Source organism: Podarcis pityusensis (assembly GCF_964106645.2).
Source record: "Podarcis pityusensis genome assembly, chromosome: 8".
Classification (NCBI taxonomy): domain Eukaryota; kingdom Metazoa; phylum Chordata; class Lepidosauria; order Squamata; family Lacertidae; genus Podarcis; species Podarcis pityusensis.
In genome coordinates this window covers 49,857,322-49,874,505 of record NC_138033.1, presented here as the reverse complement: position 1 = coordinate 49,874,505, position 17,184 = coordinate 49,857,322, and the positions used below count along the sequence as shown (strand labels likewise).

Here is a 17,184-nt window from a genome sequence, read left to right as displayed (position 1 = left end):
TCTTGTCCAGTGTTTGCAGCATGATCTCTGCTTCCAGAGGATGCTCTGGCGCCCCTGGTGGCATTGGGGCAGACCAGGCTTGTGTCACTGAGCCAACCTGGTCCCTGTTCTGTTATAGGGAGGTAGTGCCTGTCTTGGCAGCAAACCAGATCATTGGCCTTTGGTGGACCCAGTGTTCAGCCCCCAGCAAAGCAGGATTGTAACCAGAGCTCTCGTTCGCCAATCCAAAGCCAGGCAGGCTCTTTGCATGTGCCCTCCTTGCCTTTTTTACTAGGGGCAATGAACCGGTTCTCCTCTCTACGTGCCCTTCTTTTAGCTGTCTTTTAAATCGCACTTGGGCTCTTTTTCTGCATGCCTGTGCTCCAAAGGGAGCTCTGCGCTTCTGTCCCCCTCACTGCCATCCACTGCAGCTGGCAGGGTGGGGGGCAGACAAGGGAACTTCCTGATGGTGGGGTCTTTTCGGATTCCAGTGCTGCACTCGGGAGATTATTTCTTGTTTGAGACGGACAGCGAGGAGGATGAGGAGTCGGTCTTGGAGGATCAGAAGCCCCCAAAACAGAGCGCATTCCAGGTGAGAGATTGGGAGCAGAAGCAGTGGCGTCGCAAGGGGGGGCAGGGGGTGGTGTGCCCCGGGTGCCATGTCTGGGGGGTGACAAGAAGGCACCCCGCGATGTGCTCGCCCCACTGCCTGGAGGCAGGCTTTCCCCACTCCCATCCTTCACGGGTCACTCCAACTGCAATTACTCACTAATGAGCACTCTGTGCATGCCCCAAAGTACTCATGGGGAGCTACCTTCGGTTCACCCACACTTCTGTTTCTCCCGAGATACATTGGTCCAAGAAGTTCTTATTTTGTCCCTCTGCTTTTCCTGGGAAAACCCGCCGTTTACTGCTGAATCGGGGGGGGGGGGGAGGAAACATCCGTTGGCAGAAGTATGGATGAGCCCTTTCTTTCACATACCGCGAGCAGTGGAAATATGTTACAAGGCGAAGTGCCAGGGAACACTAAATGACTCCCAAGACATTGGGGTGATGGTGGGGTGGGTGCCTGCCATCAACATTAACCTGGTGCGGCTTTTAGTTGTGCCTTCAGCCTCTCGGACATCTTTTGACGGAAGCTGCATTGATATGAGGTTGCCTTGCATTCCAGCTCAGAGTCATGCCTTTTCTTTCTTTCTGCTTTCCCATTTATGCATTTTGTCACTTTGTTTGCAGCTGGCTTACCAGGCCTGGGTGACCAACGCCAAGTCTGCGCTGCGTGAGCGACAGCGGCAGGAGAAGGAGCAGCGAAAGGTGGAGCAGGCAGAAGGCAGGTCTTCCTGTGCCCTCTCCCCTCTCCTTTCCGACTGGGCTGGATGGAGGTGGCCCCTCTCAAGTTGACCCCTGCTGCCTGGCCCTCTTGGTCCACATTGGCAGGAGGCCCAGCTCTGATGAGCACTGGGGTAGCCAGACCAGGCGGGAGGGTGTGACCGTATCTGTGCCTTGCAGGTGACTTAACCAAAGGGGAATCCCAGCGAGGTGAAATGGCAGACAGGGCCAGCAGCAAAGGGGAAGAGGAGGAAGAAGAGGAGGAGGAAGAAGAAGAAGAAGAGGAAGAAGAGGAAGAGGCTGCTCCAGGTACCTTGCTCAGTGGGACTACACTCAGGTAGGGCATCCCCTGTGTACTGGGCTGCCTTTGAGCCACATTCATCTGCAAGAACCGCAGCAGAGGATTCATTTTCCTGTTTCACAGATGCAATGGAAAACTTGGGAGGGGGGAGCACAAGGAGTGTAGTGTAGACTGCATTACCCACGCAGTCCTGCCCTTCCAGCGCCTTGCTGTAATTTCTTGTCCCTCAGCATCTGTTGCCTAATGGTATGGCCGCTCTGGTTGCTGCTATAGCGACAAGGAATGGCATTTTAAACTCACCCTGCCTAATGGTTCTGAACCAAAACAGAGTTTTAGCCTTTGAAATTTGCACGTCTCAGAATTTTGCAGTTATCCATCCAAGCAGTGTGTACAAAAATGCTGCAGCTCTTTCCCCCTCAGTATCTGCTGCCCAATAGTAGGGCCGGCCCTGGTTGCTAGGAAGCAGTAGTTGGGTTAGGGATATTTTCCCAGAGACCATGGTGTCGGGGAAACTGGTTACCCTCTGCAGGGATCAGAGATGGTGGTCTTGGTGGACATTTGGCCTCCTTCAGCCAGGCTCTCTTATGCAGAGAAGAGCAACGTGGTGCAGCGGGTGCTGAACGTTCTGGGTTTCCTGTGGGTGCTGTGCCAGGCCACGGTGGATGGGCTCACCCAGTGGCTGCGGGCCTTTACCAAGGAGCACGAACAGCTGTCTGCCGTGTTGGGACTGGAGAGATTCGTCCTCACGCAACAGCTGGATCAGGTAGGTCTAGCTTGGTACAGCTGGGCTTGGGAGGGGCGTCTTTTGGAAGGAGGGAGGAAAGGGGTGAGGTCTGATCAACTTGGTGACAGCATGTAAAACTTTGCAGGTGGGCGAGGTTCAGAGGAGCGTCCTGGACAGGCTGTACAAACCAGCAGCAACAGATAATACCTCAGAAGACACCGCCTTGCCGGGTACGGCGGCAGAGTCTCCAGACAGCATGGCTTCCAGGCAGGTGCATAGGGGCAGAGGGCTGCTGGGGGGGAGGTCAAAGCCACATGTGGATCTGTGTGGGGCCCCTCCCTCCACCGCAAGTGGAGTTTGTGGGAGCTTAACGGCACGTAATTCAAGCAAGGGGCTGCTCCTCAACCTGCATTTGGGGCACCGGAATTGGGTGGGCTCAGCAGGCAAAGAGTGCCCCTGGACATGTGCGGGCTGCCTTCTCTCTTACCTCCAAAACCACAGCCTAAAACAGATGGGATGAAGTATATTTAGGAAGGCCCCATTCTGGAGGCGGGGGCTTGAACCTGAGTCCCCCCAAGTCTCTCTTCATTAGTCCACCTTCCACAGCATGGTGCCATCCAGCTACTTTGGACTAGAACTCCCATCGGCCTTGTTTTTATTTCCCAAATATTAATATTACACAAGTGTTTTTGCCATACTGTTTTTGACTCCTGCTAAACCCTTTCCCCACTTTTGTTTAAGTTAAGCCTGTCCAGATATGCCATTTTATTATGTATTCTATAACTAAAGAAAAGTTGCCTTTACCTGTATTTTTTCTAATGTTATTATGTTTGTTTTTAATGTCTGTTGGCGTTTTCCTAGGAAGATTTAACACAAAGTGGGGACATTTATTCACTCTGTTTTGGAGCTGGTGCATGACTTTCTTTTTCTGCCCTCTTTCTCCCCCCACCCTGCCCCCAAGCAGTGGGTGCGAAGGAGCAGAGGTGCTTAGCAATAATACCACTGGCTACGACACCCGAAGCGGCAGTGAGGAGCAGATCCCTGCCATGGGCTTCCCGGACGATGTGAGGCTCCCTCCCAGCAACTCCCAGGAGCTGCTGACTTACTCCAAGGCACGGCCGCGCACAGCCAGCGAGCTGCTGCTGAGCAGGTACTACTGGGGCTACTCGCCTATTTTGGCTCAAGGCTTTGTGGGTAAATATGCAAAGCTTTGTGGGCAGGGACGGGGCAGAGAACCATTTTCAGCCTGAAGGCTGCAGCATTTCCTCGTAGGCAGTCTTCCGCAGGGGTGGGGTCATATGCTAGTGGTGGGCGTGGCCATTGGCAAAAGTGGGTGGAGAAATGGGTGTGGCTCTTACCTCTGGGCAGCAGGCTATTTTCCAGCCTTTCTGCAGGTTTGTACAACCCCACACATCTCTCAGTCCTTCTTCCAAGCAAGCAAGAGCTGTTACCACAATTTAACGAAACATTCCAGCCAATTGAAGCACTCGGAGAGTGTGTATATCTGGGCCATTGAAGAATGCAGTCTGGGGAGAGTCCTGGGGACCAGATAAAGAGGCCTGGATGGCCACATTCACACACACCCAGGCCTGTGGTTCCCCACCCCATGAGGCAGGTGCTCAGGGAGGTTGGAAGAATGAAAATTGTTTGCATGGATCACTTTCAGGAGAAAGGGCTGTAGATCATGTAAAGCAAAGGCAAGTGTCCCCGGCTTGATTCCGGACATCTCCAGGTAGGGATAGGAAAGGCCCCTATCTGAAACCCTGGGGAGCTGCTGCCTGTCAGAGTAGGCACAATAGGCTCGATTGGCCTTCCCCCATCTACTATGCTCCACCTGCTTTGGACTAGGGCTCCTATCAACCCCAATATCCTCCAGGCACAGAATGCTGGGGCTGATGGGACTTGTCATCCAAACCATCTGGAGGGAAGCCTGGAGTGGGATGGACAAAGTGTCTGGTTGGGTATAAAGCACCTTCTTGAGCTCCTAAACAAAAATAAAGCAAGTGTTTATTACCTTTCTATCCCACCTTTCCTCTGAGGAGCTCAAGATAGCATGTGTGGCCCTCCTCCTTCACATCGTATCCTCACAACGACCCTGAGAGGTAGGCTAGGCTGAGAGGCCCAAGTTCACCCAGCAGGGTTCATGGCCAAGTGGGGATTTGAACCCTGGTCTCCAAGGTCCTTCTGCCAATGCTTCTTAACCCCTGCACCATACTGGGCAAATAATAAATTTGCCAGCTGATGCAAGTTTTGCCAACTGGAATACATTTTGCAGATGGGAGAATGCAGAGTTAGTGGGCATATGTATGTATTACAATCTGAAAGATGTTTGTTTTAAGCAAGGGTGGTAGAAACAGGTTACCTCTTTGGCTATGGGCAGGTGGCGAGGCAGGCAGACACAGCACGGGTGGGGCTTTGCCACCCCAGCTGCTTTCCCTTTTGGCTCAGCCTGACTGACTCTCTCCTCCTCTCTCTCCCATTGGTGCTTTCCAGGCATGTCTCCTTTGAGGAGTTGGAGGAATCTGAGCGCTTCTACCACTCGCAGAACCGCTTTCTGCAGCTGCTCCTGGCCTGCTACCATTTTGTGGCTGGCCACTCGGACCTGCTCTGCTACTTCATCATCATCCTGAACAACATGGTGACAGCCTCCGTCATCTCGCTGGTCCTGCCCATCCTGGTCTTCCTGTGGGCTATGCTGTCCATCCCGCGGCCCAGCAAGCGCTTCTGGATGACGGCCATCGTCTACACAGAGGTGGGCCCCCCAAAATCCTTGTGACACTCCCACTTGTCTTGCAAAGTGAGATGATGAACATGAAAACTTTCCTCCTAATAATTGTCCACAAAAGGGGTGGAGAAACTTTTTTCTATTTTTTTTTAATTAATTTTCAATTTCCCCCCAATATTACATCATAACAATTAATATTTTTCACAATTTCAAAATTTCCCCATTCCTCCCCGACTTCCCTCAACCTCCTTCTCTGGTTTATTTCACAATAATAGCATTTCCTGCATATTACCTTTTTCACTCCTTTTTTTTTTAAAAAAATAGCTTGTAAATTATATAATTTTTGCTAATTGTAAATGATTATTCAAAACCTGCTAGTGAGTTCAGGATGAGGAACCTTTTTCAGCCTGAGGGCCGCATTCACTTCTGGACAACCTTCCAGGGGCCACATGCCAGAGTGGATGGAGCCATTTTCTACACACACACACACCTCTGTCCTTTGTGAGGGCAAGCGAGAGGCTGGATCAGAGTTCAAAGATGCATTCCAGCCAGGCAAAAACACTCAAGCAAGGGGGTGAAGCAAGGGGGTGAGCAGAGTAGCTTGGGAGAGGGATGTGTGGCTGGGCAGAGCCCTGAGGGCCAGATAAAAAGGCTGGGGGTGGCACATTTGAACCTGGGGCTAGAGCAGTGTTTCCCAACCTTTGGTCTCAAGCTGTTTTCGGACTACAATTCCCGTCACCCCGATTACTGGTCTTGCTAGCTAGGGATGATCGGAGTTGTAGTCCAAAAACAGCTGGAGACCCAAGACTGGGAAACACTGGGCTAGAGGCTCCCCAGCCCTGGTCTACAATATTAGTTGCAAGTTAACAAGGGTACCTGGGCTTTTGTATACAGAAAGTAGAAGTGCTTACAAGCGAGGAACGGGCAGATTTTGGTTTGGTTCAAACCAATGTCAATCAGCCTAGGAGGTTGATGTTTTTGGACCTATACTTAAAGACTATTGACATATATATCTGTGTAGGTTTGGGTGGCTGGCGGCGTGTGACGTTGTGGTAAACGTTCTTAAGCCTTGCGACTGTTCTGCTGCCATGAGGTGCCAGGAACGTCCCCCTGGCTATCCTGGCTCTGATCCTCCCCTGCCATCTCCCTGCACAGGTGATGGTGGTGGTGAAATACCTCTTCCAGTTCGGCTTCTTCCCCTGGAATAGCTATACCACCCTGGTGCGCTACGAGAGCAAGCCCTTTTTCGCACCGCGCATCCTGGGTCTGGAGAAAACGGACAACTACATCAAGTACGACCTGATCCAGCTGATGGCTCTCTTCTTCCACCGGTCCTTGCTCCTGGTAAGAGGGAGCCTGGGGCCCTCCGTGTGAGACCGTTTCACTTGCATGCTGCTTTATTGTAATGAAACCTTGAAGCAATCTACAAAGAAATTGTTTTATTTTGAAACGCTGAAGTTGTCAATGAAAGACAGTTAAAACCAGGCTTTTTAAAACATTCAGCAATACAGTCATACCTCGGAAGTCGAACGCCTTGTGAGTTGAACGTTTTGGCTCCCAAACGCTGCAAACCCAGAAGTAAGTGTTCCAGTTTGCGAACGTTCTTTGGAACCTGAACGTCCACCAGGGCTTCCGCAGCTTCCAATTGAGTGCAGGAAGCTCCTGCAGCCAATTGGAAGCCACGCCTTGGTTGTCGAACGTTTTCAGAAATCGAACGGACTTCCTGAACAGATTCCATTTGACAACCAAGGTACGATTGTAATTAAATTCAACCACAGGGAGCAAAAAGATTAGAGTGTGACAGCATCCTAAATGTCTGGAAAGGCTTGCCCTAACAAAAATGCTTTAAACCAAAAAGAATACAACAACACAGCTGCCTGATATCAATAGGCAGGGAGTTCCAAAGTGTGGGTGCTGCTACACTAAAAGATTGATTTCTCCCATGTGCAGAACAAGTATTCTATAGCACTTGCAGCAGGGCCAGGTTCACAGACGGAAGAAGTCAAGGGAGCACATAAGGGATTAAGGTGGTCCCACACGTAAACTGGCCCAAACTATTAAGCAATTTGTATACAAATAGTAACTTCTTGACTAGAAGCCAGCCCCCTCTGCCTAACCTAGGAAAGCTGTAGGATGGACCTGGAGTAGCCTGTTGCAGAAAGTGGTACCTGGGCAGTGGTTTGTAAATAAAGTAAATAAAATAAATAGGCCTGCTGCATGAGGTTGGTTTCTGCTTCCCAAAGCCTTTCTGAGCTTCCCTGCCTGCCTGTCCTCTTTGACAGAGCTACGGGCTGTGGGATCACGAGGAAGAAGTCCTGGCCAAACATCCTCTTGAAGCAGCAGAGCCTGTGGCTTCCACCGAGAGCAAAGAGGGGGCTGAGACTTTGGTGGAAGCCGACGTTGGGGCAGAAACCGTGGTGGATCAGGAGGCGGAGCCCGAGGTGCCCAAGGGAATCCGCTCACGGTTCCGGAAGAAAAAGGAGAAGAAGAAGAAAAGGAGCAAGACTCTGAAAGAGCAGGGAGAGGAAGGTAGGTGGGGGGGCGACACCTATGCTTTCTCCTTGAGGAATGCTTGTTCCCAGCCTCCCCAGGTCTGGGGGCAACACTGCATCAAAAATACATATCTAAACTACCTTGTCAAACATTTCAAGACCTGCTTGCAGCTCACAGATTAAAGCTGGTCTGCAGAAGTCAGACCAGATAAAGAAAACCTCCTGAGATTGTGGTGGGATGCAGGGAAGAGGAGGGGGTCTTGTTAGGCCATATCATGCTGACACGGCAGCAAGGAGGTGAGGCCAGTGCCTGCTTATTCCCCTGCCCCTTCTGTTTCCAACCTCAGAGGAGCAGCAGGGAGAGGAGCAGGATCCGAAGCAAAAGGACAAGAAGTCCAGCCCATCCAAGGAGAAGTTGAAGGCTGCTGGACTCAGAGTGAAGAGCTTCTTCGTCTCTGCGTAAGTGACAATGTGGACTTTTGGGGAGGGAGGGTGCTGGGGGCAACGGGCTTGGAGCTGGCTCTCCCCTCCAGGAGGCAGGTTGCCACACGGAGCAAATGAACGTGAAAAGCTGCCAAATGCCAGGGCAGCCTCTTTCTCCATCTGACTCAGCGTTCTTCCCTCTAATTTTATAGCCACTTGGATGGGTTTAAAAGAGGATTGGCCAAAATTGATGAATAAAGCTGTCAATGGCTTCTAGCCACTTGAATGTCATGCCTTGATTGTTGTTTTAACCGTTTTGCTCTTTTATTGGGCTTGTTAATTGTACATTTTAATTAGGGACATTTAAATGTAGTTGTTCTACTATGCATTTTTAATTGTGGGTAGTTGCATTTTTATAGCTGGTTTTATTCTTGCTATTTTTCTGTTGGCTTTTATTTGTTCGTACACTGCCTTGGCGTTTCTTCTTGAAAAGCAATATATTCATAATGATGTTCTACCTCTACTGTTGGACACAGTAAGCCTCTGATTGCCAACTGCTGGGAAATCACCAGGGGGAGGGGGGAAGTGCTGTTCTTCTCAGGTCCTCCTTGAAGGTTTCTCACAAGCATCTGTGTGGCCACGGTAACAAGAGGATGCTGGACCAGATGGGCAACTAGCTGTGGTGGCTATGCTCTACCTCCACTGAATAATATCAGTCTTCCTTATGGATTTCTCACTGGGGCATCTAGTTGGTGACTCTGAGAACAGGATGCTGGATTCAATGGGCCTCCTTGCGCCTAATCTAGCAGGCCTCTTCTAATGCTGGGCAATGGCTCTCCAGGTTCATTTCCGGGGCCTTTCTCATCACTTGATGCTTCCTGGGGTCCTTTTACCTGGAAGTTCCTGGGATAAAACCTGGGACCTTTTGCATGCTCCACCTGCCCTCTCCACCTGCCCTCTCCACCTGCCTCTTCTTCCATCTGATACCGTCTGTCCCAACTGTAGTTGTTTCTCTCCAGGGTCTTGGGCAGAAAAGGGTCTTCCCCATCACTGTTCCACAATCCTTTGCATACCGGAGATGCCAAGGGCTGAGCCTGGGAACCTTCTGCCTGCTAAGCATGTGGTTCTGCTATGGTAGGGTTGGCATATGTCCAGAATTTCCCAGACAGCGCCAGAATATTGTGGCCAGAAGTAGCGTCCCGGCGAAAATCGCTAAAAACATCCGGGGAAATCCAGATGTATGGCAACCCATGTCGGAAGCGATTTTCCTTAAAAAATAGCTCAACAACTTCAAAAAAGCTTCAACAACTCTTGGGTTCAAATTTTCACTTTTTGAAATATGGCAACCCTAGCTATGGTCCCATTTGGTTTTAATAATTTAATGTGATTTTATTACTTCCTATTTTCCTTGCTTCAGGGGTGTGTTTGTGTGTGTGTGAAGCAATACATAAATTCAGTAAGCCTAGCCTTACCATTCTTAGGAGCATAGCATGCTGCCTTATACTGAGTCAGGCCATTGGTCCATCAAGCTCAGTAATGTCTACGCTGACTGGCAATGGTTCTGGGTTTTCTGGAGTCTGTCCCTGTCTTGCCTGGAGAAGCCAAGGACTTGGCCTGACATTTTCTGCATGTGGAAAGCTACATCCCTTCCTGATATTCATGCAGATGATTTGGTTCTGGATTCGGGATGGTTCTTCATTAAGTGGCAAGTGGCAAAGGATCACCCCTACATCTTATCCTCCCCGCCTCCCTCTCCCTCCAGAGCAGAGCGCATGTTCCAACCACTGCAGCGGTTCTTCCAGGACATTTTGCACAGCAAATACCGTGCTGCCACCGATGTCTATGCCCTCATGTTCCTTGCTGATGTGGTCGACTTCATCATCATCATCTTTGGTTTCTGGGCTTTTGGGGTAAGTAGGACCGTCACAGTTATTTGTTAGCAAACTTAATTCACACAGTGCCTCCAACAGACACGGTATTTGCAGAGTAAAATCAATGGGCGCGACCAACTCAGGTCCACTCATTTCAATGGGTCTGTTCTAAGTTGGATATGACTCTGTGCTTGGGAATCCCCAAGCAAGTGTTGTCCTCCATATCCTGGGGCAGATCTGGACAACAGCTGCCCAGGCAAGAGGTATTCCCTTCCTCCTGCTAATCTGCCAAACACCTCCCAGCACAGGCTTCCCTTTCTCCCCAGAAACACTCTGCTGCGGCCGACATCACTTCCTCCCTCTCAGATGACCAGGTGCCACAGGCCTTCCTGGTAATGCTGCTCATCCAGTTCTCCACCATGGTCATCGACCGGGCTCTCTACCTCCGCAAGAGTGTATTGGGCAAGCTGGTCTTCCAGGTCTTCCTAGTCTTTGGCATTCACGTTTGGATGTTCTTCATCTTGCCTGCAGTCACTGAAAGGTACCTGGCCTAGCTATCTGTCTGCCTGTTATGTTATGTATTAATAGAATGATATGCTATATATATTCACAGTACAGGCACAGCCCCAGACCTCTACCATCCTTCTAAATTAGTGGGCAGAAGAAGGACCATACCCTAGCTGCATATTGCATTTTGATATTTAAGGAAATTAATGCTGCAACGAGTCAGACGGTTCTTGCTACACAATTAGTTAATGTATGGAGGGGCAATGAGTAGTATGTACACAAAACATTTAAATTCTTCACGTTACTGGCTGCTCATCTAGAAACTGCAAAATCCTGGAAGCTGGCGGTCAACTTAACTTTTAAGCAAAGGCTCCATGGATTTATGCATATTATGCTTGCAGAAAAATTGGCATTGAACTGAAAAATTGGCCAGAAGAAAGGCAAAACCCTTTTTGACTTTTTTGCTACTTGGAGCCTACTCGTGGAATAAATTAAGGGGCATATTCATCTTTGTTGTCTGCCTCCCTGAGACTGCAGAACGCTGTCCGAGGTGGCTGTTTGCCTCTGCCATTGGCTCTCTTAATTTCTTCTAGTTTGGATGTCCTCAAATGTTTTTCTGCTGCTTGTTCTTCCATGGGTGGGTAAGGGGCTGGGAGGAATTTAACTGTTTCTATATCATTGATGTTTCCTCACAAGAAGCAATAAAATACATTTTTAAAAATAAAAAGGAAGAACCAGCCCTGAAATGTGCCCCCCTTCCTTCCCCCAATTGTGATTTCCCTCCCCAGGATGTTCAACCTGAATACTGTGGCCCAGCTGTGGTACTTTGTGAAATGCATCTACTTCGCCCTGTCGGCTTACCAGATCCGCTGTGGCTACCCTACTCGCATCCTGGGGAACTTCCTCACCAAGAAGTACAACCACCTCAACCTCTTTCTCTTCCAAGGGTAAGGCCAAGTTCCCAGGGTCCTCCCAGAGTAGGGCAAGGGGAGCCTGAGTCAGGGGAAAGATGCAAGAGAGCAAGTTGAGTATGATCAGGGTTTGTTTTGTAGGTACAAGTTAGGGCAGCAGAAAAGCTGCTTTTCAGGGACTAGAGATCAAGGTGCACAGGACCTAAACGCCCCTCTCTCCTCTGACAGCTTCCGCCTGGTGCCTTTCCTGGTGGAGTTGCGGGCCGTCATGGACTGGGTCTGGACGGACACCACCCTGTCTCTCTCCAACTGGATGTGTGTGGAAGACATCTATGCCAACATCTTCATCATCAAGTGCAGCCGTGAGACTGAGAAGGTGGGGCTGGAATGGTGGAGGAGGAGGTGGTGAGGGTGGGCCTGACCTCTCCCACCGCTCTCCTAGTGTAAAAACTTACCCCATATATACACACTTGGCCACTTTGATTTATGGCACTGGCGCTGTTACAAGTGCCATATCATATTGGTCCCACATTTGTAAGAATTTTCATACTTTGGAACTCCTTGCCTATTGACATCAGGCAGGTACTTTCACCGTACTCTTCTTGGTGCCTGCTAAAAACGTGTTTGTTTGGGTGAGTCTATCCAGACATGTAGAAGCTGCCTTGTAATCTGGCTTTAGCTTCTCACTAAACATTAATTTTTGTAATGTTTTAAATAGTTTTTAACTGTTATTTTACTGATACTTTCATTGTTTTATTCTTTTTGTAAACTGCTTTGAGGGGTTTTCTTTTACAATCAAGAGATATGAAGTTTATCAAATAAATAGAAACGAGAGCAGCTGGTGGGAGGTTGAATGATGAGAAAGGAGGAACTCTGGATGAACTTTTATCCTCCCGTTAGCCAGGATGCTGCCATCTAACCACGCCGTCATTCACACATGGGCCTCATCCTTATGCGTCTCTGACCCCTCCCTACAGAAATACCCGCAGCCCAAGGGGCAGAAGAAGAAGAAGATTGTAAAGTACGGCATGGGGGGCCTCATCATCCTCTTCCTCATCTGCATCATCTGGTTCCCACTGCTCTTCATGTCGCTTGTGCGCTCCGTGGTGGGCGTGGTCAACCACCCCATTGACGTCACAGTCACCCTCAAGCTGGGAGGCTACGAGGTAGGAAGAGGACAGCATGGGCTGGACCCACTGGGTGTCTCCATCTGTCCCGTTCAGAAGGGTGATTCTGCCTCACAGTGCATAACGCAGTAGCAGCACCTGCTGTCAGCTGGAGAAATAGCTGCATGGCCCACTTCATTGGGAGCTAGCGCTGAGCCGTTCTCTCTAAAGCACTGGTCAGAAGCCACGCTGACTACCATGTGCAGGGAGGGTTTTTGTCTGCCGGGTCAAACCTGCCAAAAGATCCTGGTGGCCTTTTGGCTTACCCTGTCGGAACAGCCTTTCACGAGCCCAGCTGACTGAGGCTGATTTGAGCTGCCATCCAAAACATCTGGAGGGCCCTATCTCAGGAGAGGCTGCTGCAGATGGCGTGGCCTGGTTCTCTTGCTTGAACGATACGGTCATTCTGGTCTGCATTCCGACAGCCCCTCCTGCTGTCCACTCCTTAGCAGACCCACCATCTGGATCACTTAAAACTTGATACTGGTCCATGGTCCATTTCTGTATGTGTGATGGGTTGTAGTTGGTTCCAGGGAGGATAAAGCTATCAATGGCCTCTAGTGTCAGAAGGCAGACGGCTAATGCACTCAAGCCCTGCTTCCCACTGGGGCATCTGGCTGACCTCTGTGAGGAAGAGGCTGCAGGATTAGATTGCCTGATCTGGCAGGGCTGTTTGCTTGGACCGGCTCTGCTGACCATGAGGAGTTCTTGACCCCCTCCTTCCTCTCACCCTTTTTCTTTTGCAGCCTCTCTTCACCATGAGCGCCCAACAGCAGTCAATCCAAGAGTTCACCCCCAAGGACTACGATGCGTTAACAAACGAGTTTGTGCGGCAGCCGGTGAGTTTCCTAAGGAAACTGGGAATGGGAAGAGAGCTCCCCTCTGCATCCAGGCATGTGGCCATAGCAGCAGCAGCAGCAGGAGTCCTCCCAGTCCTCATGTTCTGTGCTGGTGCTGTGTAAGAAAAGGAGGCTTTATGGGTAAACTGGTTGTGTATATGTTGTGGCATACCACCCTGACTCTGGCGCTCTCTGCTGCCCCCAGGTGGCCATGCAGTTCATCACCCTTTACAGTTACGAGGATATTGTGACGGCACGCATTGAGGGCAGTTCGGGCTCGCTATGGAGCATCAGCCCACCCAGCCGGGAACAGCTGTACCGAGAGCTGCATAATGGCTCCTCTGCCATCACCCTGCGCTTCACGTGGAACTTCCAGCGGTATGTCCCGGTGGAGATTTTAGGATTATGGTGTCTCGCTAGGGCATGCAACAAGAAACACCTTGCTGGCTCAGGCTAATGGCTTGCGCAGTACGCGTTGCTGTGAATAATAATTCACAGTGTAATTAAGCAGCAGTAATTTCCCACTCCCCGGCATGTTCTGCACCCTCTCCAAGTGCCTTTGACTGGCTGGAATGTGTCCTTAAGAGTCTGAGGATGCCTCTTGCTTGCCTAGATGGAGAAGTGTTGGTACATAGAAAGCCCTGCTGGAATACAGCCTGTGGTACAAAGATGAGAATCACATTCATTGCTCTGCCCTCTTCTGCCTCTCACATCCTGCCCACCACTGGCCTGTGGTCCCTGGAAGCTTGTCTGTAAGGGGACGCGGCCCCTGTGCTGAAAATGGTTCTCCATCTCCTAATAGTCTTCCTAGTTAACTTTGACCAAGACTCTTTAGCCTCATTTTTTTAATGGGTTATCTTCTTGGTGTGTTCTGAACACTTAAGTGCACCAAAGGCTCAGCATGGGTAAGAGATTCTCAGACAAAACAGATGACAAAGGATTTGAAACATTAATACCTCTCTGTCTCTTCCTCTTTTCATTACTCCCACTCCCAAAACCTTCAGGAACCTTAGCATAGGAGGAACAGCGGAGTACACCTCTGAGAAACACACAATGGAGCTGGGGCAACAAGACAACGTGCGGAGAGATTTGGCAAGGCTGCTGCAAGGCACCCACAACGAGTTTGTGTGAGTTTGAGGGGGTGGCACACGCTCTCCCAGCACACTCCCAAGGATTTTATTGCAAGAAAGGAGGCAATCTCTCCCCCATCTCAAAAACAAAACCCCGTGGGCGACCCCACACAGTGGGGATGAGAGAATGATTTGCAGTTGACCAGAGTTTCCCCAGTAGAGCCTTGGCATGGCTTAGCCTACGAGCATCAGAAGCAACTGGCTGCTGGATCAGGCCAAACGGGGCCCATCTAATCCAGCATCTTGGTCTCACACTGGCCAGCTTGATGCCTTTGGGAAGCCCACAAGCAGGACCTGAGTGCAGCAGAGACTCCACCCTCCCTTGGGGTTGGGATCGTGCATGTGGGAGTGTGGCTCTGTGCACCCTTTAAAGGCTTCCTCTGATCCTCCTTCTTTTTTGTTCCAGTAAAGTTCCCAAACTCTTTCCTCCCTACATTCGTGCACCTAACGGCCCTGAAGCCAAACCTGTTGAGCAGATGCTGCCAGGTGAGACTGTTTCCGTTCTGTTTCCATGTACGGGTTCAAAAGTGCCAAGTGCAAACACAGAGTAACAGTTCGTTTAGTTATCCTAGAAATCTCAACAAACACCTTATTCCAAAATTCAGCCTCCATCCCAATCAGACCCTGACAGATTGGTAACTTTGGGGAAATGTTCAGTTCAAACATTTCCAGAAAGCCCACACACCTGTTTCTTATTAAGCTGGAGGGATGGGAGAACACCCATTCTTTATGAAGCCTGAGTTGTTCATTCAAAGTTTATGTCCATCGTTCCAGAGGATGAGGACAGCTACTGGGACGTAGAGGTGCAACTGAAACGGCAGCAGGTGGGAATTGAGAACGGCAGTGCCAACTTCCTTGAGTGGTGGGTGATTCGGCTGGCCAATTGCCAGGAACAGGACTGCAACATCCTGCCCATGGTCATTTTCAATGACAAAGTCAGCCCTCCCAGCCTCGGTTTCTTGGCAGGATATGGGTGAGTAACTGTTTACATTCATGGGAGAATTGTTGCCTACATTCTAAGCTCTGGCGCTGATGCAAATCTTTGGCTCAGAGGTCATGGGCTTGGATAGGCCATACCTTAGGGCACAGGGGTGGGGAAGAAACACAGGCCCCTAAGACTGTCTGGCCCCTGGGACTCTTCAGAGGCCACACACAGTCTCCTGAACCAACCCCATCCTGCTTTGCATCTTCCCCGAGTGTTTTGTTCCCAATTGAATGCCTAGAACCCTTCTAGAGGCTCCAAGCTAAACCCTTTGCATTTAACCAGGCCTTTGGTTAATTAACATGGCCTCCTATGGTGGTGATCATTTTTCAGTAGCATGGGTAGGATTTGTCCTGATTAGTATGTTGCTGGATGAGCATTTTCTGTATTTTACGTGCCACTGCTTTACATTTTTCTAGTCTTAAATCATTTTTAAGTGCTGAATTTTATTTTCGGGGACACGTTTTATTATATAGAGTGGCTGACAAATGCTATAATAATCCTGCCCCCCTTCCACCCAATGCACTAGCAAAGCAGCCATTTCTTAGCTTCATTATTCTGAGCAGATGGGTATGGGTTGCTCTCGATAAAACTAAAGAGGCGTACAAAGGTGTGATCTTGCATGCCTGCAAAGCAGAACCGCATGAGTGTGGCTTCTGCCGTGTGCTCGCTGCTGCTTTCTTGGATCCCTGGCTAACCCCCTTCTCCCTCCACCCAGGATCATGGGCCTCTACGTCTCCATCGTGCTGGTGATTGGCAAGTTCGTGCGGGGCTTCTTCAGTGAGATCTCTCACTCCATCATGTTTGAGGAGCTGCCCTGCGTCGACCGCATCCTTAAGCTGTGCCACGACATCTTCCTGGTCCGTGAGACGGGCGAGTTGGAGCTGGAGGAGGAGCTGTACGCCAAGCTCATCTTCCTCTACCGCTCGCCGGAGACCATGATCAAGTGGACACGCGAGAAAGAGTGAGGAGCCGCTACCACAACAGAGCAAAGCAGCCCGCAAGACACGAGAACAGGTGTTGAGAAAACACCACCTTCTCTCTCACTCTCTCTAAGGGGTGGATGGAGAGCCTAAAGATGGACCTGGAGAGGATGCTGATCTCCTCCTACTGCTGGACCTGGAAACTGCCTCTCTCCCCCACCTGCCTTTTACTTAACCTCTGTGGGTGGGGCAGCCTCTTAACCTCTGAGCCAAACCTGCTGCCCCACTGCCTTAGGAGGAGGAGGAGGGGTATACTGTCACTCTTTGCATCAGATTTCCCTTTTTGAAACGGCTGAACAGGAAGCACCTTTGCACTCTCTGAAGCCCCTTACCCTCCTGGGTTATTCACAACAGCACAAGGGGGTGTTTTGCAAAGCAGGAAGTCTGCAACCATTTGCTGATTGACTTGCGGCGCTGTATCCTGCTGAAAAGCCCACTGTATGCACAGCAATAACCTGTTTGCATCTCCCTCTCCCCCTGCAAAACAAAAGAATCTGGGGGTACAGAGCTTCTCTCCCCCCCTCCCACTTCTTGTTCTCACATTGCCACAAACACTCCCCCCCCCCCCACAACTGAGTGCCATAGTCTAGGCATCACTACGTGCCAACCCCAGCTGCTGGAAACAAAGGGGTGGCTGGAGTCTATTGACTTTTTTTCCTAAAGGAGGTGGTTTTATTTATACAGATCTATATAATAAAACTTTAAAAATAAAAAGCTGTGATTATTAGCGATATTGGAGCATACTGAATAATGGGGACATGGGTGAACTTGGGGGGGTGGATAAGAGGTGATACACCCTCACCTTGAACAGAGCTTTTTCTT

General features: G+C 50.1%; 1 protein-coding gene across 2 annotated transcripts in view; it reads left to right on the top strand.

Moving 5' to 3' along the window:
* Positions 1-17,076, top strand: part of PIEZO1 (piezo type mechanosensitive ion channel component 1 (Er blood group)) — a 108,887-nt gene extending 91,811 nt beyond the window's left edge. The window contains exons 32-52 of one of the 2 annotated variants that reach the window (XM_081017740.1): positions 471-571; positions 1,216-1,309; positions 1,489-1,617; positions 2,200-2,372; positions 2,479-2,600; positions 3,298-3,483; positions 4,827-5,085; positions 6,214-6,402; positions 7,341-7,587; positions 7,898-8,009; positions 9,736-9,883; positions 10,171-10,385; positions 11,140-11,298; positions 11,491-11,638; positions 12,240-12,428; positions 13,175-13,267; positions 13,473-13,645; positions 14,272-14,394; positions 14,804-14,883; positions 15,172-15,370; positions 16,098-17,076. In XM_081017740.1, coding sequence (XP_080873866.1) covers positions 471-571; positions 1,216-1,309; positions 1,489-1,617; positions 2,200-2,372; positions 2,479-2,600; positions 3,298-3,483; positions 4,827-5,085; positions 6,214-6,402; positions 7,341-7,587; positions 7,898-8,009; positions 9,736-9,883; positions 10,171-10,385; positions 11,140-11,298; positions 11,491-11,638; positions 12,240-12,428; positions 13,175-13,267; positions 13,473-13,645; positions 14,272-14,394; positions 14,804-14,883; positions 15,172-15,370; positions 16,098-16,347 — 3,389 coding nt within the window. In that variant the 3' untranslated portion in view covers positions 16,348-17,076. Of the gene's footprint in view, positions 1-470; positions 572-1,215; positions 1,310-1,488; positions 1,618-2,199; positions 2,373-2,478; positions 2,601-3,294; positions 3,484-4,826; positions 5,086-6,213; positions 6,403-7,340; positions 7,588-7,897; positions 8,010-9,735; positions 9,884-10,170; positions 10,386-11,139; positions 11,299-11,490; positions 11,639-12,239; positions 12,429-13,174; positions 13,268-13,472; positions 13,646-14,271; positions 14,395-14,803; positions 14,884-15,171; positions 15,371-16,097 lie in introns of both variants that reach the window. The other variant, XM_081017739.1, reaches the window with a different exon arrangement.
* The last annotated feature ends 108 nt before the right edge of the window (positions 17,077-17,184 follow it).